We start from the raw sequence: 23,356 nt of genomic DNA on the forward strand, positions 1-23,356 counted from the left end.
TTTGTTGACAGTAGCATGTTTTCTTATTAATATATTCTTACTAACCCATAGCTCAGTTGGATAGAGTGTGGTGCTGATAACGCCAAGGTCACAGGTTCGATCCCCATATGGGACAGTTGCATATTCCTGCATGGCAGGGGGTTGGACTAGATCAGGCACCCCCAAACTTGGCCCTCCAGCTGTTTTGGGACTACAGCTCCCATCATCCCTAGCTAACAGGACCAGTGGTCAGGGGTGATGGGAGTTGTAGTCCCAAAACACCTGGAGGGCTGAGTTTGGGGATGCCTGGACTAGATGATCCTCAGGGTCCTTTCCAACTCTGTGATTCTGTGATCTGGGAGAAAGCCCCAACCAGTAGTTCTTAATTCTGAGCAGATGTGGTTGGGATTGCAGTATTAGGATGCAGATACATTAGTCAATTATATGCCTTATTCATTATTTTTAATGTATATAAGCAGTTTTAGTGAGAGAAGGGGTGAGTGAAAGTTAGTTCTGCATGATAGGTAAGGTCATTTAAAGTAGCTGTAAAGGTGAAAAGCCTGATTATGTACAGGAACTGCATTCATGTAACTGGAAAGAATGGGGGTTTGCACTTGAGTAATCCAAGTCCTTCAGTCGGTCAGCGAAATAACATTCACGGGTATTTCCCCCAGGTTGTGGTGTCTACTTGATACTGTCTTACTGAAAGTTCTTAAGGGTTACAGTTTAGGAAGTGAAAACTGGTTGTATACTTCTTAATAAGTCAAAACAAAAAAATTTTTTTCTTTCCAGTAGCACCTTAAAGACCAACTAAGTTAGTTCTTGGTATGAGCTTTCGTGTGCATGCACACTTCGTCAGATACACTGAAACAGAAGTTGCCAGATCCTTCTATATAGTGAGAAGGGTGGTGGGAATGGGTGGTTGGCAGATAGCTGAGATGAGCCTGTTGACGGCTCTTAACGACTGCAATAGGTCTTACAGGAAAAAGCAAGGGGTGAGAAGGTGAAAAATGGCTTTGTCATGTATAATGAGATAAGAATCCAATGTCTTTGTTCAGACCAGGTCTCTCCATGGTTTTAAGTTTGGTAATGAGTTGCAATTCAGCAGCTTCTCTTTCCAGTCTATTTCTGAAATTCCTTTGTAGTAATACAGCTACTTTGAGATCTTGTATAGAATGTCCTGGGAGATTGAAGTGTTCTCCTACTGGTTTCTCTGTCTTGTGATTCTTGATGTCCGATTTATGTCCGTTTATTCTTTGGCGTAAGGTTTGGCCTGTTTGTCCAATATAGAGAGCTGAGGGACACTGTTGGCATTTGATGGCATATATAATGTTAGACGATGAGCAATTAAATAGTCCCGAGATGGTATGTGTGATGTTGTTGGGGCCAGTAATGGTGTTGTCCGGGTGTATGTGGCAGCAAAGTTGGCATCTGGGTTTATTGCAGGCTCTGGTGCCAGTGTCCGTGTTACGTCTGGTTGTAGTATTATTGTGGGTTAGGAGTTGTTTAAGACTGGGTGGCTGTCTGTAGGCAATGAAACAGAGCCAGACAGATACCCAGAGAGAACTTGCTGCAAGACAGACCCAAAAAAGAAAATAACAGAACACCTCTAGTCATCACATACAGCTCCCAAGTCAAAACAGTACAACGCATCATCAGAGATCTACAACCTCTCCTGGACAATGACAGTTCTCTTTCTCAAGCTCTGGGAGGAAGACCTTTCATTGCCTACAGACAGCCACCCAGTCTTAAACAACTCCTAACCCACAATAATACTACAACCAGACGTAACACGGACACTGGCACCAGAGCCTGCAATAAACCCAGATGCCAACTTTGCTGCCACATACACCCGGACAACACCATTACTGGCCCCAACAACATCACACATACCATCTCGGGACTATTTAATTGCTCATCGTCTAACATTATATATGCCATCAAATGCCAACAGTGTCCCTCAGCTCTCTATATTGGACAAACAGGCCAAACCTTACGCCAAAGAATAAACGGACATAAATCGGACATCAAGAATCACAAGACAGAGAAACCAGTAGGAGAACACTTCAATCTCCCAGGACATTCTATACAAGATCTCAAAGTAGCTGTATTACTACAAAGGAATTTCAGAAATAGACTGGAAAGAGAAGCTGCTGAATTGCAACTCATTACCAAACTTAAAACCATGGAGAGACCTGGTCTGAACAAAGACATTGGATTCTTATCTCATTATACATGACAAAGCCATTTTTCACCTTCTCACCCCTTGCTTTTTCCTGTAAGACCTATTGCAGTCGTTAAGAGCCGTCAACAGGCTCATCTCAGCTATCTGCCAACCACCCATTCCCACCACCCTTCTGAGTAATACCCCTCCCCACCTTCTCACTATATAGAAGGATCTGGCAACTTCTGTTTCAGTGTATCTGACGAAGTGTGCATGCACACGAAAGCTCATACCAAGAACTAACTTAGTTGGTCTTTAAGGTGCTACTGGAAAAAAAAAATTGTTTTGACTATGGCAGACCAACACGGCTACCTATCTGTATTCTTAATAAGTGACTGGGAGTGGCTTATGGGACCATATAACACCAGCCCTAAAGGATCTTCACTGGCTCCCAGTACATTTCTGAGCACAATTCAGTAGTGTTGGTGCGGACCTTTAAAGCCCTAAACGGCCTCATTTCAGTATACCTAAAGGAGCGCCTCCACCCCCATCGTTCAACCCGGACACTGAGGTCCAGCGCCGAGGGCTTTCTGGTGGTTCCCTCACTGTGAGAAGAGCAGTTACAGGGAACCAGGCAGAGGGCCTTCTCGGTAGTGGCTCCCGCCCTGTGGAACACCCTCCCATCAGATGTCAAGGAAATAAACAACTATCTGACTTTTAGAAGACATCTGAAAGCAGCCCTCTTTAGAGAAGTTTTTAATGTTTGATGTTTTGGTGTGTTCTTTTATACTTTGTTGGAAGTCTCCCAGAGTGGCTGGGGTACAAGAAATAAATTGTTGTTGTTGTTGCTGTTATCATTATCATTATTATAGCAAATACAGTCATGCCTCGGGGTAAATGTAGCATTGGAAGAGACCTCAAGGGACATCTAGTCCAACCCCCTGCAATGCAGGAATCTCAGCTAAAGCATCCATGACAGATGGCCATCCAACCTCTGCCCACCTTCTCCCAAGGGAGTCCACTCCACTGTCTAACAGCTCTTACTGTCAGAAAGTTCTTCCTGATGTTTAGACAGAATCTCCTTTCTTGTAACTTGAATCCATTGGTTTGAATCCTATCCTGCAGAGCAGGAGAAAACAAGCGTCCTCCACCTTCCATGGGACAGCCCTTTGAAGATGGCTCTCAGACCTCCTCTCAGTCTCCTCTTTTCCAGGCTAAACATGCCCAACTCCCTCCACCGTTCCTCATAAGGCTTGGTTTCCGGACCCATGACCATCCTAGTTGCCTTCTGCTGCACATGTTGCAGCTTGTCAACATCCTTCCTAAACTGTGGTGCCCAGAACTGAACACAGTATTCCAGGTGTGGTCTCACCAAGGCAGAATAGAGTGGACTATTATTTCCCTTGATTGGGACACTATACGTCCGTTGATACAGCCTAGAATAGCGTTAGCTTTTTTTGCTGTTGACTTAACTCATGTTAAGCTTGTGGTCTACTAAGACCCCCAGATCCTTTTCGCATGTCCCCCATCCCATATTTGTGCAGGGAGCATTCGCGCAGCACACCTGCGCACTGCAGCCAACACACTAACGTGTCGTGGCACAGTTTGGAAAGCTCTGGTCTTTGGCTTCCCTGAGTACAAGACTTCGTTAGGACATGTGCACTGCTGTTCGTAACGTAGAAAATTGTCGGCCTACAAAACCATGGCCATGCACTGCATTGTGTGGCAGACCACAAAACTTTGCGATGATACTTTGTGACTTCTTTCCCCCCACACCTCAGACACTATTGTTGACATACACACAAAAGTGTGTTTTGTTCTGTTGATGACTGTGGAGCTGAACATTTCAAAAATAAACTAGGGCACTCTGCCAAGGGTTAACACAACATAAAAATAGGCATTTTTGGATGTTTGAGAATGCTCAGCATAAGAACAAGTATATTGGATACACTTTACTTTTGTCAGAGGAACATTTTAAATCCGTGTGTAAGACTGAAGAGGTAGATAAAATGAAGGAATTTATTACATATGAACTGAGCTTAAAGCTAAACAGGTTGTGAGGAAGAGTGAGGTAGCAGCAAGTTCTATTGTCACTCAGTTGGAAGACAAGATTCCAAATTTGGAAGGAAAGAAAAACAGTGTTAGATTTGAGAGAGTCTGCATAAACTGCAATAAAGTCATCCCCCCCCCCGTCAGAAACGTTAAGATAAAGGACATGGAAGAGAAAAACAGTTTGTGATGGGAAGGGGAAGGTTGCATTCTTCTAAAAAATAGTTTCAGCATTAAATGGTGATGCACTGAATGTATGCAGATACTAGGCAGAAAACTTGAAAAATGTTTTACTAGGTGGGTATTATTTTTGAGTGGGATGAATTTTGAAGAAGTTCCAAGCAATTATGCAGTCTGAACTTGTTTGATTTTTTAAAAAATAGAGCTCATCAAACCATTTCAGACTGTTACTTGCCTAAACACTAAAATTAGGAAACTGCTTTCTATTAGGGAGAGGCGTACAAGGGAAACAATCTTTCTATACCTTTCCAAAATAATTTAGACAGCCTAAGAGCCATATTTGAGTGAGAATGTCTTCATCTTGGTCACCGGTGGCTACAAAGTAAAAAGTAATTTGGCAGCAGCTTGGTGAACATGTAGAAGGTTTGCTCTGCTTTGCCTTATATTAAGAATAATTCACTATATGCAGAGTTAAGTATTCACAGTGATCTAGTGTTCGATTTTAAACAGGTTAGTGAATGTAATAATCTTAAAAATAATTGACCTTTCTGAACAGGATATGTATCTACACACAAGATCCTGCAGGTGATAATATCAAATTGTATCAGATGTCAACTACTGATGATTCTCTACTCAGTTTCGGGGGGGGGGGACTTTAGAAGCAAAGTGCTTTCAGGACTTATTTCCCTTTGGTTCAAGAGGTATGCATGACATCAGGTCTGAGGAAATAGGAGAAAAAAACTTCAGTGTCAGGATTCTGCAGAAACCACAAAACCTTTTCCATATATTTTGAGAGAATGAGCTCAGTGCTTGGTCCTTCTGCATCACTTATGTGTGTAAATCTTGTAGGCAGGTTTTGAGGAATTACTGCAGAAAAAAATCTAGTCTAATCCAGACCCTGTGATTGAGGCAGATTTGGAAAGTGTGGGACAGTTCTTTCTAGGCACGATCCACTTTTAAAGGTCCTTGTCCAAGCGCCCTTGCTTTTTTCTGCTCCAGAGCTTTCCACGCAAAAACCCGCTCTTTAAAGCTCAGTCAGAGCAAATGGCAATCCATGGAAAACCTGAATTGATGTTTGTTCTGATTGAGCACAAAAGAGTTGGTTTTTGTGGGGAAAGCTCTGGGCAAAAAGCCCACAAATTCTCAGAAACAAAGCTTTTAAACACAGATCTGTGCCCGGGGTAAAAGTGAAGCACTGAGGGGGAATTTGAACCCTGGTCTCCCAGGTCCTAGTCCAGTGCTCTAATCACTGCACCAAACTGGATTGAAACCGAACACATAGAATAGAATAGAAAATCTGAGGGAATTCAATACTTCTCTCTGACTTTCAGGCAAAATAGGGAAACAGTTTTGAAGTTCAAGTAAGAATGAAAAAAGCTAGCTCAAATGGATCAGATACTATTGACATCATCCAATGAAACATGAGTGACATATATTATCCCTCAAGTTCTCCTGTTTTGGAGAATTGGTGCTTAATTGCTCTGTGGTATGACTACCACTCAGGTTTCAGGATGAAAAAGGCTCACTTCTATGCAAACCAAGCCTTTATTGCTAATAATCATAAATGAGATTTGCATGGTTTACAGTAGCATGCATATGATTGCAAGAAATTGTAAATAAAGTTTATGGCACTCTATTTGAGCAGAAAGAAGTTGCTGGGTTTGGCGAGAAAATAAAAGATAAAATAAACTCAGAGCAGAGATTGAAGTGAAGTGTGAGGAGAGCAAGATACTTTTTTCTCAATAAATAAAGTTTATTTTGCTGTGTGCTTATGGCAGCTTTGAAGAAATGTAGTCAACTCCATCAAGTGAGGTTAAGTAAAGGAGGGCATAAATGAAGAAGAGGTAATAGATGCTATAGATAGTCCTAATGTCACACAATGCAGATGCAGTATATGTATGAAAAGCGTAATAAGAAAATATGTAAACTGAAACATGATGTTTCAGTTAACTGCAGATTTAGAGGCTGTTCTGAAAGTGAGCATAAATGCTCATGTTATGCTCAGGAGAAATCTACATATGAAAGAGGATTAGTTTATGGTCCTATGGGATATATTGTGGGTTTGAAATATGGCATATTCTAAAAGCAGGTGAAACAGATAATAGTCAAATTTGATAGGGCTGCTGAACTAGAAAGTTGCTCCATAACTGAGGTTGAGTTTCCATTAATAAGGGACACACATGTTGTGAGGAAGCAGTTTCCTCCCATAACATTATATGGTTTACCATTCATAAGTCTCAGGGACTTTCTTTTAACCGAGAAGCGCTTTTCAAGGCAAGCGTGGGTTGTGTAGCTTTATCTAGGCTATGGAAGTTAACTGGTCTACATCTACTGGCATGTGGTCCTTTAAAAATATTCTGTGGTGCAACGTGCATAGATGATGAATACAATAGACCTGCACAGTTGATTCCTACCTCATCTGCTTCTTGTAGAAAGGCCACCAAACAAGGGACAGACTGTTTCGCCCTCTGTAAGTCAAATAGGAAACTGGACCAAAACCCTAAAATGTGATGCTGAAACCACAGAATGTGGGGTGGCACTTACATGGGATTTCTGTAATGACCCTGGAATATTCAGAATTATTTGGGCCCAAGATACCTTAAGGACTACTTAATCCATGGGTAGGCAAACTAAGGCCCGGGGACTGGACCCGGCCCAATTGCCTTCTAAATCCGGCCCGCAAGCGGTCCAGGAACGAGCGTGTTTTTACATGAGTAGAATGTGTGCTTTTATTTAAAATGCATCTCTGGGTTATTTGTGGGGCATAGGAATTCGTTCATTTTTTCCCCTTTTCAAAATATAGTTTGACCCCCCCACAAGATGTAATGGACAGTGGACCGGCCTCCTGCTGAAATAGTTTGCTGACCCCTGACTTAATCCTTTCTATCCCTGCCCAATCAGCAGGGCCTGGGGGGGGGAGTCACAGTTAGTGGTCCCCCATAGCTCATATCCCCCAGGAACTTTATGGAACTTTCTAGTTTTATGGAACTTCCTTCCAGTTGAGGGCAGGCTGGTCCCCTCTCTAGTGAACTTCAGCTGCCTACAGAAGGCTTTTTTTTATACCAGCAGGCATTTCAAGTGAAGTTTGCTTTTATAGTTTTAACTGATTTTTATTTTTTTGTATTGTATCTTTGTAAACAGCTTAGAGACTATTACAGCTAGGTGGTGTTTAAATAAACAAATTAGCAGTAATTTCAAAATAAGCAACATTTAAGCAAATAACATTTAACATTTTAGTTGAATTCTGTCATTCATCTTAATTGCTACTATTACTAATGGTGCTTGCGTACTTTAGTCAGCTATGTTGCTTCAGTTGCCTGGGGAAGGGAAAAATAGTAATTTTTAATTATGCTGAATAAGGCATTGTGAATGTCTGAATGGAACAGCACTAACTTGATATTTTAAAGCATGCACACATTGTTCATGGGTTTTGATTTGCTATTTTTCATTATGTGGTGTTTGCTCTTGTATACCTGCAAACATTGTGGTTTTCTTTGTTTACTCAGATGAGTGGTACTGGATCTAGTCCAATGTCGACTATTGCTCCATCAGGCAGCGGAAGAGGGACTGGGAAATCAACAAACTTTACTCCTGAACTGCAAAGTATGATGTAAGTATCCCTTTTGTTTCCATATCTTTCTACATTCACAATTCCACATAACCAGGAAGCAGAATTAATAGAGGGCAGGGCAGATTTGTCCCATATATGCTCATTAGTTAATTTTGCTCATTAATTAATTAAGTTTGGAAATGGTTTTTAAGATTTATTAAGTAACTTAGCAGGCACTCTTGTTGTTGGATTTGAAATCACATGTAGCTAAAATAAACTTACATATAGAAAATATAGGGTATGCTGTATATTTTTCACTGTCTATTATAAGGTGCTTGATCCTAGGATTGGAAGGAATATTTTCTGTTCGTTAAATTACTTTTCTTTCTTTTTAAAAATGTATTATATTTTAGAGTTGCTTTTTCATGATGCACAGTGGTATGTTGCGATAAAATAATGCTGTTTGTGACAGAATTAACATGTGGACCATTTGGAACTGATTAGTCTTTGCTCTTGACAATAAGAATATTTTCTTACAAAGAACAGAAATTTACTGTAAAATGACATAGTGATGCAGTTCTAATTTGTGACAAGACTGGAACACTGTTGTTGTTTTATCTCAGAATACCTAGATTTTCATAAAGTCGTTGGCTTCATATTTTTAAAATTCCATAATTGGGAGGATTCCATACTTAAAGCTTGATTAGTTGCCTTCTACAATGGGCCAGGCTACAAATCTTGATTTGGTGGAAGGCAACCTATTAATCAGGGAGGCTGACCTGCCAGCACATGCCATGTTTTCTTTTATATAAATCCAAGATGTATTGGTCTGCAGAAAGTGGAGAGAACTCAAGCTAATGAGTTCTTTCTCTATGGATCATTATTTCTGATTTATCAAGGAGTTAAAAGAGAATGTTCAGCATAAGACTTAAGATTTTACTCTTCTCTCAGAACTGCAGATGGAGAGCAGGGCAGGTCCATTTTTGTATTGCGTTTGTTTAGTTTTATTATGAATGTACCCCCCTAACTCTTTAGTGATAGTAACTGGCCATACACCTACATAATTTGCTGCTCTTGGGAGTGCTGTACACCAGTAATGGTGCTTGATTTTGTATAGTAATGAGGTAATATGCTTAAAGAATTTTTACACCCATCTGCTGGAAAAGAATTGTATACACTTTTAAAGGTGGGACAAATGTCTTCTTGTCACTCTAAAGAACAGCATCTGTCTTCAAAGAAGCAGACAATAATTATAACCATTCAAAGCTTATTCCTTTTCACTAAAAAGTTCATTTATGTCAGAATTACTCATGTAAACACAGTTTGGACCACTTGGACTGCTAATGTTTGTTAGCCTCAGAACTAAATTAGGTTTGAAAATGGTGTCGTTATAAATAGATATAATGCCAACTGACACATTGTCATATTTAGGGGCTGAGAACAGGCACCTGGAGATATCGCCCAAATGTGTCTGGGCGTGACTGAGTCTGTAGTTATTCAAAACACCTTTTTCGGTTTAGATAGCCATTTTGGATTTACTTTTGGAAGAAAGTGCAGGGTGCAATGTTCTGGCTGCTCTTAGCTTTCTGCCTTTTTAGTGCTAGAAGGCAGAAGATGGTGAATTTAAACCACTGCTGCTAGTATCAAGCTTTGGAAAAATAGGTTGCTGCTGCTCTCTCAGCAATAGTTTGGTTTCTGTGGGGGCAAAGGCCATTGGTATTGTCCAGAAGAGTGAATGGGTGATTGCTCCCTCCCTGACTAATTACCTACTTAGAAGCCTTTAGAAGTTCAGTGTACCTGGCTCTTGTCCAGTGGGTCTTCTTTTTTGGGTGGTGGGATTGTATTGCCATCCATATCTTTATTCCTTGTTACATATTTCTTAGTCTTGAGAAGTTAATGTTTCCTATCCCAGTAGACAGAAGTTATACCAGCCTGGAACACCTGGCACGTACAGATATTACTACTTGCTGCAACTGTGGGTTTACACCACCCTGTGTGCAGTGGCAATTGCCATGCAGTACCCAAGCAGTTGTGGAATTTTTTCCAAAAATCACACGAAAGAGGATCCTCCTTGTGCATTAGAATGCTTGCACACTGGCTTATTCTTGGCTGTTTGGTAGAGGGCGTCTCTGCATGACAATTTCTAAAATACTAAAGCAGAGAGTTTCAAAGTGCATCAAAAGCACGTCACCTGGAGTACTGTGTCCAGTTCTGGGCACCACAGTTCAAGAAGGACACTGACAAACTGGAACGTGTCCAGAGGAGGGCAACCAAAATGGTCAAAGGCCTGGAAACAATGCCTTATGAGGAACGGCTAAGGGAGCTGGGCATGTTTAGCCTGGAGAAGAGGAGGTTAAGGGGTGATATGATAGCCATGTTCAAATATATAAAAGGATGTCACATAGAGGAGGGAGAAAAATTGTTTTCTGCTGCTCCAGAAAAGTGGACACGGAGCAATGGTTCCAAACTACAAGAAAGAAGATTCCACCTAAACATTAGGAAGAAATTCCTGACAGTAAGAGCTGTTTGACAGTGGAATTTGCTGCCAAGGAGTGTGGTGGAGTCTCCTTCTTTGGAGGTCTTTAAGCAGAGGCTTGACAACCATATGTCAGGAGTGCTCTGATGGTGTTTCCTGCTTGGCAGGGGGTTGGACTCGATGGCCCTTGTGGTCTCTTCCAACTCTATGATTCTATGATTCTATGTATAGTAGTAGCGCAGAGAAAAGCTCATAATGGGGTTCCATAATTTAGAAGTTCCATTTTTTTAAAAAAAAAACTTTGTGTGACTGACCTGTATGTCAAGGACTGTGATCCAAACACCCATTGCCCCAGGTATTCAGTAGCCTGCACATAAATATCCAATTATATGGGAAACCCAAACACTATTGGCATAGTAGCACTTAATCAGTGCCATGTTGGAAAAAATATGCTACAGCAAAATATGTCAGTGGGAAACTCTAGGTTTCACTCATAAAGTTTCTATGACTTAAGTGAGGCTCTGACGCCTTGCTAGGAAATGATACAATTATGTTTCATTTCAAATACATTTTTTATCTTAGGTTTCCTTTCCCTTGGCAATTCTTGGACTTTTTAAAGTTAGTTTCCCTAAAAGCGTTTATCTAAATTGAATAATTCATATTTTGATATTCAGACTGGGAGGAAATATAACAGAACATTACTTGGGCTTGGAAATCAAAGCAAGGACGTGAGTCTAGTGAGCTCTTGTAGGCCAAACTGATTCTTTGGGCAAGTAGCAGAGAAGCTTTTATTTTTATATAATTGCTGACTTCCTGATTAAGCACTTTCTTAACTCCCCTCCCCGCCAGTATACACACAATTCCTGTCAGTGCAGAAGTTATTATTGGCTATGTAAGTGAAGACCTAGACATCTTCATACTGTTTTGGACCTAGTGCTGTTTTTACTTTTAAAAGCAATCCAAACAAGTAGACTTTGATTCTGAGATACATTTCACCAACTCTTCTGTTGACTTCACTGGAGCTGGTGGAATTCTTCCAGTAGGTTTATTTGTGTGCATTTTTCTTGAAAAAAATATACTATTAGCAAATAATAATTACATGTCAGGAATAGACTGTGGACATAAATATTAAAATTGTTTCCTTTGGCTTCTGCTCTATAATAGGTTGCCACAAGAACTTATCTAGAATCCTTCAGGAACTTAAAAAAAACTGCACCACGTAATTTACAGGCTACTTCTAAAATGCATTTATTTGAGGTATATTGATTTCACTGAAACCTTCCTCCATCTTTGCATCATTAGGAAGCAATATTGTTCTGTATAGAACTAATTTTGATCTTGTTCACATACGATTGACCATTAGTTTATTTTAGGCCTGTTACTTGCCAGACCTGCTAGCCACCCCATTACTTAATTACTTACAGGCCAGGTTTGGACATAAAAGTAGGGTTTGATTAACCATATTGTGCACAAGCTTCAAGCCGGAGAATGCAGGTCAAATGCTGCTACTTCCATTCTCTCTCAGTTGAAGAGGGACCAAACCACAGAGCGGCTGGCTTAGCCAGCGTCATGTCTGAACCAGCACTCGGGGCTTGTTTCTCCAAACAGATCACAGCCGGGAAGCCAAGGTTTGTTCTTGGCTTCTTGCTATGAAGGACACCTGGCTTGCCAGTAATGCACGTCAAATGTTACAAGAAAGGAGATTCCAGCTGAACATCAGGAAGACCTTTCTGGCAGCAGGAGCTGTTTGACAGTGGAACAGACTCCCTCAGAAGGTGGTGGACCTTAAAAACTTTCACTGGAGGTTTTTGAGCAGAGGTTGTATGTCATGGATTCTTTAGCTGAGAGTCCTGCATTGCAGGGGGTGGACTAGATGACCATGGGGTCCCTTCCAGCTATACAGTTCTATGATTCTGTGAGCTAAATATTTGGCTCCATGGCTGCAGTAACCAATCAAGGACACAAGGCATAGCAGCAAAATATCTGTGACTGGATTTCATGCTGTTTTTTAAATAAGTTTAATAGCAGCTGGGGGTGCTGCATTTGGGATTGCAGCAGTTTGGAAGATGCACTTTAACTCTTCCCTTGGGCTGGTTTGATGATTTAAAAAACCCCTCCCCCCACTACTATTTGTCTTGTGGGATGAAATGTACATTGAGTGATGAAACCAAATAAAGAAGTTCAAGTGAGTTTTCTGATTCTCTCCGTCGTGTTTTGCAGTACAATTTTGGCAGGCATCTACTAGAATTACAATTTAATGATTAGTCTTCAATTGTCATTAATTGTGTACTACAGGCAAAATGTGTGGGTATTAGTAAATTAAAACTCAAGCCATATTTGATTCTACTGTGTTAAGAGGCTCCAGGTTTTTAGTCTTATTTCAGATTGTCTTTTCGTGTTGAAGCATCACATTAAGTAAATGGCAAATATAATGAGAGTATTTTGTGTTTTCATCAAGCTGATTATATGATTATATTATAATCAGCAGGATGAAGCCACAACATATCCATCCTACTATGCTAATATTCCTACAACTTTTAAAATTGTACCCACAGTGCAGAGCCCTTTGTAGACATGGAGGTGCTGGGGTGTGTCTGTCCTTCGGTGCAGGCATCCTTTTGCTCCTGTGGAGCCGCCCATTAATTGACGTGAATAGGAAAACTCTTCTAAGTAGCAAACATCTATGTGCAAATTAATTTCTTCACCTGGAAGGAACCGCTGAACGAGGGCATGTGGCCGTTAAGTCGTGGCCAAGGTGGGGTTTGTTTTTTTCCAGGAAGAGGGCATCTTCCACGGGGCTCATGGCAATGGTGGGCACGGACAGAGGAAAAAGTGGGCAGACCAACTCTCACGTGTAGGCAACAACCCAGTCAGAGGTTTCTGTACAAATGTGGGCACATACATCAGTCACCCCCACCTTGATGTATGTGGACTGACACATTCCAGCCAGGCAGAAGGCCCTGAGGAGCATGTGAGGGTTATGGCCTGGCATGAGTTAAAAGGCTAGAGAAAGGCCTGGAGTCAGACCGCCCTTGGTCTGAGGTTCCCCACCCATGGGCTAGACCAGCCTTTCTCAACCGTGGGTCCCCAGATGTTGTTGGACAGCATCTCTCTTAGGCAGCAGGGACAGTCAGGGGTCAGGGATGATGTGAACTGTAGCTCAAGAACACCTTGGGAACCTGAGGTTGAGAAAGGCTGGGTTAGACTGAAGTTGCTTAATGACAAGAGAAAGAGAATGGGGGACTGTTAAGCTATCTGCTGTTTATAATAGTAGTTACCATATTTGTGTTAACTGCATTTTACGTTATAAAAAGTTGAAATCCAGATGTAATGTACTACATTTTGTTGCCACTAAAAATATATATACTGTACATTAAAAGCAATTGGAGATGGACAGAGGCTAATATAGTCAATTTAACATTGGATTAATATGTTTTAAAATGTTAGTTCTCCATGTTCTTGTGATGATTAAAACAGTTGTTTTCCTTAAAGTATTTACATATGCTGAGTTCTCTAACCTAGGAATCTCAGTGTTTTGTCAAAAGGAATAAAAGAACTTCCAAAACGAGGGGCTTGGGTTTCAGTAATTTCTACTGGGGGATTAAGCCAGAAGACGCAATAACATCCCAAACAGAAGAAACATTATCAACTGCTAGAACAGTTTTTGATGCCAAGGAATGCACAAACACGGGAGCAAACATTATACTAACACATCCAAGACGTCACAATAACTGAAGGAAAGGAACAAGGGTAGATTACACCAAATAAGAACAGCACAAGCTCACAGCAAATATTACTTGTGCCTTTCAAAAAAATATTGTGTAATACTAAGTATTTGCTTATAGCAACTTCTGCCTTTTTCTCTTGCAGGCTTTTTATTCTTCCCTAGTGCTACTTGCTGTTTTAAATAAGAGTTTAAATTATTGGTTTGATTTTTATCATTCATTGATTTTTGTGCATTAAACATTTTGGTAAAGTAAAATGTTCAAGTCCCCCATCCAGTGTAAAAAAAGAATTCTAACCAAAACTGAATGAAGATTCTGGAGTCAGTCATCATTTTGCCGACTTTCTCTTTGTGGTGGGTGATTTCCCAGCATCTTCGGGAGTAGCTTGATCCTTTTAACTTTCTAAAGTAGGGGTAGCCAGTGGATTGGATGTGGAACCAGTTCTGACCCACATGGTTACCAGATAGAATTTTCGTTAAGCCGAGATAGGTTTGGCTTAAGTTTTACTCATAGAGAGGAAATTCATAGAGAGGAAATTCAGAGAGATTTCTTCGAAAATTTGTATGCAGTGCCTCAGTCATATCAATATGCATATTTTCCATGCCTGTTGTGGAGCATTTATGACTAGGTAGTGACTTTATTGTGCAGATTACCCAGAAAATAGCTTGGTCGTGGAGCAAAATATACTTCAACTATGAAAACGCATAGGTTGCCAACCCTGTACCACTGACAACCCATCTTCTAGCTTGGATGTGACCTTCTGTGCTTTAGCTTTGCTAATTCCTCATTATGCTTCCTAAAATTGAAACCATTGAAATCTGTATGTCATTTTTGTTATGTCCATCAGTAACATCATCTCCCTCTCTCTCTTGAGTTAATTTTGGATAACGTTGGAAGGAAATGGCAGTAATGATCTTGCCCATGAGAGTGTTGGTTAACCAGGCTGTAATTTGAGGTTGTACAGAATTTCTCCATTCCATTCTGTCCTTGTTTACCATGTTTGAACCCAGAAGTTTTGCTGAGACTGCATTGTGCAAAAATAACTTAAAGTCTGAATGAGTTGTTTACGACCTTTTTCTTGTGCTTATAAAGAGACATGGGGTCAGGGAGCAAATTTGCTTGGAATTCCCCATAACATCAACTAGGGTCTATCAGAACAGGCAAACAATTTTACATGCACATTCATGCAAGTTCACCAGACCTGTTGGGGTGTTGGCAAATTTTGTTTTCCTCTCCAATCTCCTTTTTTGAAAACATACTGTGGAGATCGAACTTTTACAGATAGCAGCTAACTCAGCTGAGATGTGGCTTACTTTGGCTTAGAGTTGCTTCTCTGGTAGAATGAAAGTTGTGTAGCCTCCACTTGTTCTGGTTCTTTTTCTAACTTCCTTTGTTTCACAGAAACAGTGGACACTTCAAAATTGCAATTTTATTAATACATAGCCCCTAACAGAGCTTTAGTCCAGTGCTTGCTGTCATGAGTGTACACAGAGGTAAGTCATTCCTCCTCAGCAATGAATAGAAACCCAGGTCTCTGCTCGTTCAATGCTCTCTCAGTTCTGTTTTTAAAAAACCACATGCACACGCACAAACAGTGAATGAGTTGTGAAAAAACTAACATTATTTAGGCACCACAAAAGGCTTTACTCTCAGGAACAAACCTCACAGAAGGCAACGCTTACTTCTGAATAAACTGAATAGGATTGTGTTAGTAATACCAGTGCTAGGAAAGTTTATCTTAAAAAGGAACAAAATAGTCCTGTTCAAGCTCACCCAAATGCACTTTTTTGTACTTAATAATATTTGCCTGACACATACCTGTTAAAGGCACAAGAGTGCTTCTCTCCCTAATCCAAGCAAAGGACACCAATTAAGAGTAAAAAGAAAAGAAAACACATAACTTGGGCAACTTGATAATGTATTTTTAAATGTAAAAATATTTAAGATGAGCATCTATATTCGTAGAAATGTAATAATTTGAGTGCTGGGCTAGGGCCTGGAAGACTAGGGTTCAATTCTATACCCACTTAAATGAACACAGTATGGCTTACTGCTCAGTAAAAGGAGTAAGATTATGTTAGTAATCACAGCTTAATGATGCCTACTCCTCAGTATAGTTGACTATTACATGTGTGAAACTGTATCACTCCTATGGAGAAAACAGCACATACTCGATTCAGTAATATTCCTTTATATTTCAGCCACACCTGGCTTATTCCCTGGTATGCAAAAAGAACCTCCTTGATTGGCAACCATGGGTAATAATCATTGGCTAAAGATCTCCAGACTTTATCTCACCCCCCCAAACTTTAAGCTCCTATTGCTCAGAGAAAAAGATACGGCTGGTGGGGAAAAACAGGAAGTCAGATTCTAAAAAACCCAAACTTTTCACACCTTATGATCACTTCAAAATACTTTGGAAGCAAGTTCCCCCAGTCCTCCACCCAGACCGTCACACAAAGGGAAGGATTCACCTAACAAATCCCTTCGGAGGAAGGACTGCTGTGTGCACAAGGAGGCTTCCCCCCCCGCACCCCTCCAGATGAGCTATAAAGGGGTCATAGACACCCCCAAAGCACAGGAAAGGGGGGATCATTCTGTTTGCCAAGCTGATTTGCTTTTGCAGACAGAACAGTGGTAATAGTGTGATGCTGAATTCTTTAAGTTGTCTAAGTTTCTTGAATTTAATAAAAGAAGGTATTTGCCTAACTCGGAATTCCTTCACCTTTTGATCAACTGCATCTACCTACTCAGAGCTGCGTCTGGAAGTATGCAACCACACCCCACACAACCCCTGAGAGCCAGTGTGGTGTAGTGGTTAAGAGCGGTAGTCTCGTAATCTGGGGAACCGGGTTCGCGTCTCCGCTCCTCCACCTGCAGCTGCTGGGTGACCTTGGGCAGTCACACTTCTCTGAAGTCTCTCAGCCCCACTCACCTCACAGAGTGTTTGTTGTGGGGGAGGAAGGGAAAGGAGAATGTGAGCCGCTTTGAGACTCCTTAAAGGGAGTGAAAGGCGGGATATCAAATCCAAACTCCTCCTCTTCTTCTTCTTCTTCTTCTTCTTCTTCTTCTTCTTCTTCTTCTTCTTCTTCTTCTGCTATTCAGGTTACCAGTGCCAGGGTCCCTCTGTTATCAACTACTCTCCTGCCCCCTTATGAAATACAACAGTCCTGGACTCAGAAAGAAAATTAACTTATGGTCCTCTTCAAACTACTGCTAAGTTTTTTGTTTCCTTAAAATAGTGAATATTCCTAATGGCAGTTAATTAATTTGCAGAAGCCCATATCAAAATTTAATATACGTTAAATAAATAAATAAAACAAAGAAATAAAAATAAATAAATAAAACAGGGCAGTCCAAGCCAGGAAGACACCAGATTCCTCCCTGCCCTTTTATGATGCCAGCGAAACATTTATGGAGTCTCCTTTCCTCCTCTGACTATAAAAACCTCGCAGTCCAGCTGCAAAACCAGATTCTGCTCCCCCCCAACTTCCATGCCAACCAAACATGCTTTGGTTTGCTCCACTTGAGGCTCTTTGTGTCCAGCCCTAATGTCGTGCAACTTTCAATGCATTTCTGAGAGATTCCTGACTGGCTAGAGTTTCTTCAAAGAGAAATAAAATCAAAATGGTGGTTCAGAGGCCCTCCCTCCGATGCTCCTGCTGGGATTCATTTTTAAAAAACATGCAAACTTAGTAGATATATGGTGTATTTCAGATATTCAGAGTGCTTCCTTTTTATAAATTTAGTAATATGTAAAAGTCTGTGTCAATATTAGCCCTGTATTGCAGACAACCCAATTTGCCTGTGTACACCTGCAGGCCATTTTCGGACCCAGAAGAGGATGTAATGGGGCACTTGGCCAACGCACACAATGACCTGGAACGCAACCCCAGCGCAAATTGGGGATTGCCTGTAGTTGCATACCAGTTTTCCCAAATTAAAACCATGCTCAAGGCGGCCCACAGCATAAAAATGTATATAACTACAAGCATAACAAAAATAGTCAATAAACAATAAATATCAAAAGTATACAACCAAACTGATCAATTTCCATACAAATCATAAAATCTAAAATGAAGATACCGAAAGTTAACAGCAACAACCTCTACCCAATAGAACCCCCTAAACTAGAGGCTCCCAAACTTATTTGGCCTACCACCCCCTCTTCAGGAAAAAATTGCTCAGTGCCCCCCGAGAAATCTGCCTCCTTTAAGTGAACAAACGGAAAGATGCAGTGACAAATGTGCGTTCTTTCATGTCTCTATTATTACCTGCGTACTACAACACAGTAAATAAGACACCTTGAAGCTTGAAATTACAACATTATTTATTAAAATCAACCATAGTGACAGATAATGAAGGATAATATTAAAATAAAAATTAGGATTAACGTTAACAATAATCCTAATGAGAAGGGCGAACCTGGTCTGCAGCTATCAATTTATTAGTGCATTTATTATTTGGCTCTAGTTTTGTCTGCAGCATTCTGAAATCACCACAATTGGCTATTTGCAGTCCAATCCACCCGGGGGGGGGGGGGCAGCACCGCAGCCCACCTGCCATTGGTCAAATAGGCAAGCAAGCTGTGATCAACTTCCCAGGCCTGGGAAGAGAAGCTGACAAGGGCTTACCCAAGCCCAGGGAAAACCCTCGCCTCCAGCACAACCGCCAGATCCAGGGGAGGCATTGTCGCCATCCTGCATTGGTGCCCAACCTGGCGGAAAGCATCATTACAGAAGAGATGAAACATGTATGAATGGTTTTTCAAAATTTCCTTCTCTTCTCATCTTTCTTTATTCTTTCACTAGCCTCTTATTTATATTCAACACCCCCAAGTGCACCCGAGGTCACTACCACCCCAGGGCACTAAGCAATACCCCAGCCCAGCCTTAGCTTTTGTAGCTGGGGTCAGTCCAGGCCCCGCCGTCCCAGACCAGGTGGGAAAAGGCCTGCAAGGCAGGGAGTAGCTCTTCCCAGACTCACAGCCAAGATGGTCTCTGGCCACTTGTGAAAATAGAAATGGGGGAGAGACTAATAATGTGCATTACCCTGAGCTTCTTGGGGAAATGGGCATAAATACAAAAAATACTTTACTGATCACAATTATGCTGAAGACGCTCTGGGGCCAACTGCACTGCTGGCCTCTGCGCTGGCCCCTCCTTACCCTTTACGGGCGGACTGAAGTGAAGGCTGCTCACTCTGGGTCTGCCCCCCTTTGCCCTGCCCCTCAGGCTGCCACGGATAGGCTACTTCAAACCCAGACAAAGCAGCCTTGGCAATCATTGGCAGCAGGGCAGCAGTGGCCGGCGGAGCGGTGGGGCTGCCAGAGGAAGGCGGTGGGCACATGCTGGGCCGCAAACTTGGCCCACCGATGGGACAGGTGAGCAGCTATTTTCACTCACGTTGTTGCAGTAATTTTTCTCCCTCTTTTTTGTTTTTTCTTAAAGTAAAAGTTGACATCAAACCATGACATTGCATACTGGCAAATGCTTCTGCCTACTGTTCTCTCCCTTTTGTTGTATAAGGGGGAGCAGCAATTGACACCCCCTCATCAGTCGTGGCGCAGAGTATCCCAGGCCAGTCAAGTTATTTGGCACCTGAGGCAGCAAATCCCACAAGTGCATCTCTTTCCCACTGGCATCCAAAGTGAAATAACAAATAGAATATCATGCAATTTATTGCCCATTCCTAGCACTCAGTGCCACCTGCTGGGCTAGCCCCCTCACTTGGCCTACCAATAGGCCTGGAAGTGCTCTCTTCTGAGTGATAGTGTTCATCTCTAACTTATTTTGGCGCAGTCTGCTTTTCTTCCAGATCATGTGATTCTTTTATACATAAAAAATAATACTTATTATCATTTTCAGTCATTCTGCCACCCCCTCTTAGGAGGGGGGGGGTGAGTCACTGGCTTTCTAGTTCTAAAAATAGGTTTCAGTAAGGGAAAATTGTGCTGACCCATAGTCTTCAAGGGTCGTTCATGGAAGGGGACCCTTAAATAATCATTCTTTTGTTGAGTCAATCCTGCATTGTTAACAGATGTTCCATTGTCTCCCCCTGATCATGATTCAGAGTCACTGGTGAAAAAATACTTTGAAGTGCTGTACAGAACAAAACTTGAGAACCAAATCTTCTTGTAACATAATTAGTTATGAATCAATTTGTATTTGTTACATTGAGCTGAATGCAGAGTCAGAAGTGTGCGTAATAGAATCATGCAACTTTGCGCTTGTGAGTAACAGCCTGGCTTTGGTTTCAGAGTACAATGTACTTCTTTGGCTTTAAATAGCTCAGTGCACAAGTTAACGATTATACCAAATGCCAACCTTCTATAGCTCTTCTGGTGCCCAGAGTGCTTTACATCTTATCTAATATATTTAATCACAGCTCCATGAGGCAGATAATTTAGTTTCCCATTTTGCAGATGGGAACTGAAGCTGAGGCACAGCAACGAAGTCACCCTCTGAGTAAGTTGCCAGGTCAAGGCAAGCACACTTAGGCACACTGATATTTTTGTTGGTGTTACAAGGCATTGCTCTTCTGTCATGAAAATGTGTTTAAAAGGCTGATATCCTTGTCAGTCTGAACTATTTGTACTTAAATAATCACATTGGTATCTTAAAGATAGGGCTCTATAGGCTACTGCAGTGAGGCTGTAAGTTGCATGATCTGCTGTAATGAGGATTTATGGCTCTACTATGCCTAAGAAACAAACTAGACATAAAACCAAATAAAGTATGCACTAACATCTCCTTCGCAACTGACTGCTTAGTCTGAACCCCACAAGCCAGCTGAAATGAAAACTCTTCTGAAAGAGGCTCCAGTCGCTAACAGGGCATTGTGGGCAGGCAATCCATGCGTTTCTCTAGGTGCCCTTGCTGGGTGGTGGAAGCATTAAGGGGGCAGGAGCAGCTTGTCTTAAAAGAAATTGGGTGGGCCCTGAGGATACATGCACATGCCCTGAGCCAGGACTAAAAGAATCTTTGCGTCTCACACTTTTCCAGTCATGGAAACCTTGCCATGTTTCTGTAGCAATTGGCAATAATAATAAAAATCCTCATGAAAGTTCTTCAGCATTTTAGTGTGCATTTTTCCTAATGGACAGATTTTTGTTTGTAGTTTTGACTGATGTACACATTTTTGGAAGCAACTTCTTCTGATAGAATGCATTTTTGTATGTTATTTTCACTAATATATTCATTTTTGCACATATTTTCCCTTAACATATGCAAACATATAACAAAATTTGGATAAGTGTGAATTTTCCAGGACGGCTGTGTTTTGATTCTCATATTGTTTTGGAAAGGGCAAAGTTAATTGTATTTTTCCATGTATAAGACTAGGTTTTTTTCCTAAAAATAATGTCAAAAATTTGGGGGCATCTTACACTCTGGGCCATCTCCCCCATTTTCTTAAATCTGAGTCCCCCAAAATAGGGGGTGTCTTATACATGGGGGTGTCTTATAGATGGAAAAAATATGGTAATTTGCCTTTAAATGTGAATGGAATTGAATTTCTCCCACAACCGTGGGAAGTTACTGAATAGATGTAATGCATTTGTGTGTGGGACCTTATGTGTGCAACACATGTGCTTTACCACTGAGTTGTGATCCCTTTCCTCAGGTGTGATGTCTTAACTTGAGTCACTGAGATTTTTCTCAATGCCAGGTGCCACCCTGTATTTTGGAAGCACTGCATGCAAGAGGTGGAAGTTGCAACAATAATGTGTCCAGATTCCCATAATAATGACATAAAATTGGAAAAGCTCATGGGGAGGCAACTTAAAATGCTCAAGGGTTTCTAATACATGAAATATGGAGAAAGATGAAACATTTTGGAACATTCTGGAAGTGTTTATCTTGGAAGGGTACTACTGAGTAGAAGTATATTGTAGTGCTGCTGTTGATTAACATAACTTTCATGCTGCCATCCATGATAAGTACAATAATCTATATTTAATAGCTTGCACCCTTTCAGCAGTATTCAGAAATAGCTTATTGTTCAACATAAATAACTTTACTCAACTGTTGGCACTGAAAGACGCAATGAATTTGGGCTTCATCTCCAGGTTGTCAATTCTGTAGTATTGCTGCCATTTTGTTTTTAATTTGCGGGGGGGGGGGGGAGCCATGAAGGTTAGAAATTTTTTCTTAACTAAATGACTCCTCAATCATGGGATAGGCCATGAAGAAGGCAAAGAGCGGTTTATAGGACAGTTGAATGGTGCAGCACAGCAGGTTTATCAGAAAATGTTGGCAACAGATTTAAACTGTAAAGAAAGCTGAGCATTATAACAAGTTGACCAGGAATCCTGTGGCATCAGTGAAGATTATAAGAGGAGACAAGGCATTTGTTGAGAGTTTTCTTCATTATCCTTCTGCTGGTTGACCAAGGTGTCCATTGAAGGGCCCTCAGTTGTATAGTACCTAATGCTCCTAATATGTTTAATTCTAACCTGGCCTTCTTTCTTGAATGCCAGTCCTCTCAGTTCCATGTGATTGCTGCAGCAATGCTTTGAGATGGATTCTAGCTTGTTAATTGCTGCATGCCTTTAATGGAGACAAGAGACAGATTGCACTACTGTGATTGCACCGTGATTTTTTCTGGCCTTGGTCTCCTGCCTTGCCGCTCATCTATAGGCACCTGCAGAATCACCTGAATGATTGGGTAACATGTTATGTTTGTTTATGAATTTTCCAATACATTCCAGATAGGATTTTTGAAATACATTAGCTCTATGTATTTCACATGGGTGGCGCTGTGGGTTAAACCACAGAGCCTAGGACTTCCCGATCAGAAGGTCGGCAGTTCGAATCCCCGCAACGGGTTGAGCTCCCATTGCTCGGTCCCTGCTCCTGCAAACCTAGCGGTTTGAAAGCACGTCAGAGTGCAAGTAGATAAATAGGTACCACTCCGGCAGGAAGGTAAATGGCATTTCCGTGCACTGCTCTGGTTTGCCAGAAGCGGCTTAATCATGCTGGCCACATGACCCGGAAGCTGTACGCCGGCTCCCTCGGCCAGTAAAGTGAGATGAGCACCCCAACCCCAGAGTCGGCCACGACGGGAGCTAATGGTCAGGGGTCCCTTTACCTTTACCTTTAGCTCTATAACGTTTCAGTTAACATGCTCATTTATGTTCCATTGGAAAGCATACAGCATTGAACCCAGATTAAGTTAGTTGTAATTAAAGGTAAAGGGGATTTGAACCACCAACCTTCTGATCGGCAAGTTCT

The 23,356-nt window shown here is 41.4% G+C and overlaps 2 protein-coding genes across 16 annotated transcripts in view; one reads left to right on the forward strand and one right to left on the reverse strand.

Moving 5' to 3' along the window:
• The window catches only part of RUNX2 (RUNX family transcription factor 2), a gene marked incomplete at its 5' end in the record, with an annotated part of 237,289 nt that overhangs the window by 198,196 nt on the left and 15,737 nt on the right, over positions 1 to 23,356 (reverse strand). The gene's annotated exons all lie outside the window — the stretch shown is intronic.
• The window catches only part of SUPT3H (SPT3 homolog, SAGA and STAGA complex component), a 240,575-nt gene that overhangs the window by 16,848 nt on the left and 200,371 nt on the right, over positions 1 to 23,356 (forward strand). For 5 of the 7 annotated variants that reach the window (XM_083606697.1, XM_083606698.1, XM_083606694.1 and 2 more), the window contains exon 2: positions 7,879 to 7,982. In XM_083606697.1, coding sequence (XP_083462823.1) covers positions 7,879 to 7,982 — 104 coding nt within the window. Of the gene's footprint in view, positions 1 to 7,876; positions 7,983 to 23,356 lie in introns of all 7 variants that reach the window. The other 2 variants (XM_083606695.1, XM_083606696.1) reach the window with 1 other exon arrangement.

This window comes from Podarcis filfolensis, assembly GCF_964270895.1.
Source record: "Podarcis filfolensis genome assembly, chromosome: 3".
NCBI lineage: Eukaryota > Metazoa > Chordata > Lepidosauria > Squamata > Lacertidae > Podarcis > Podarcis filfolensis.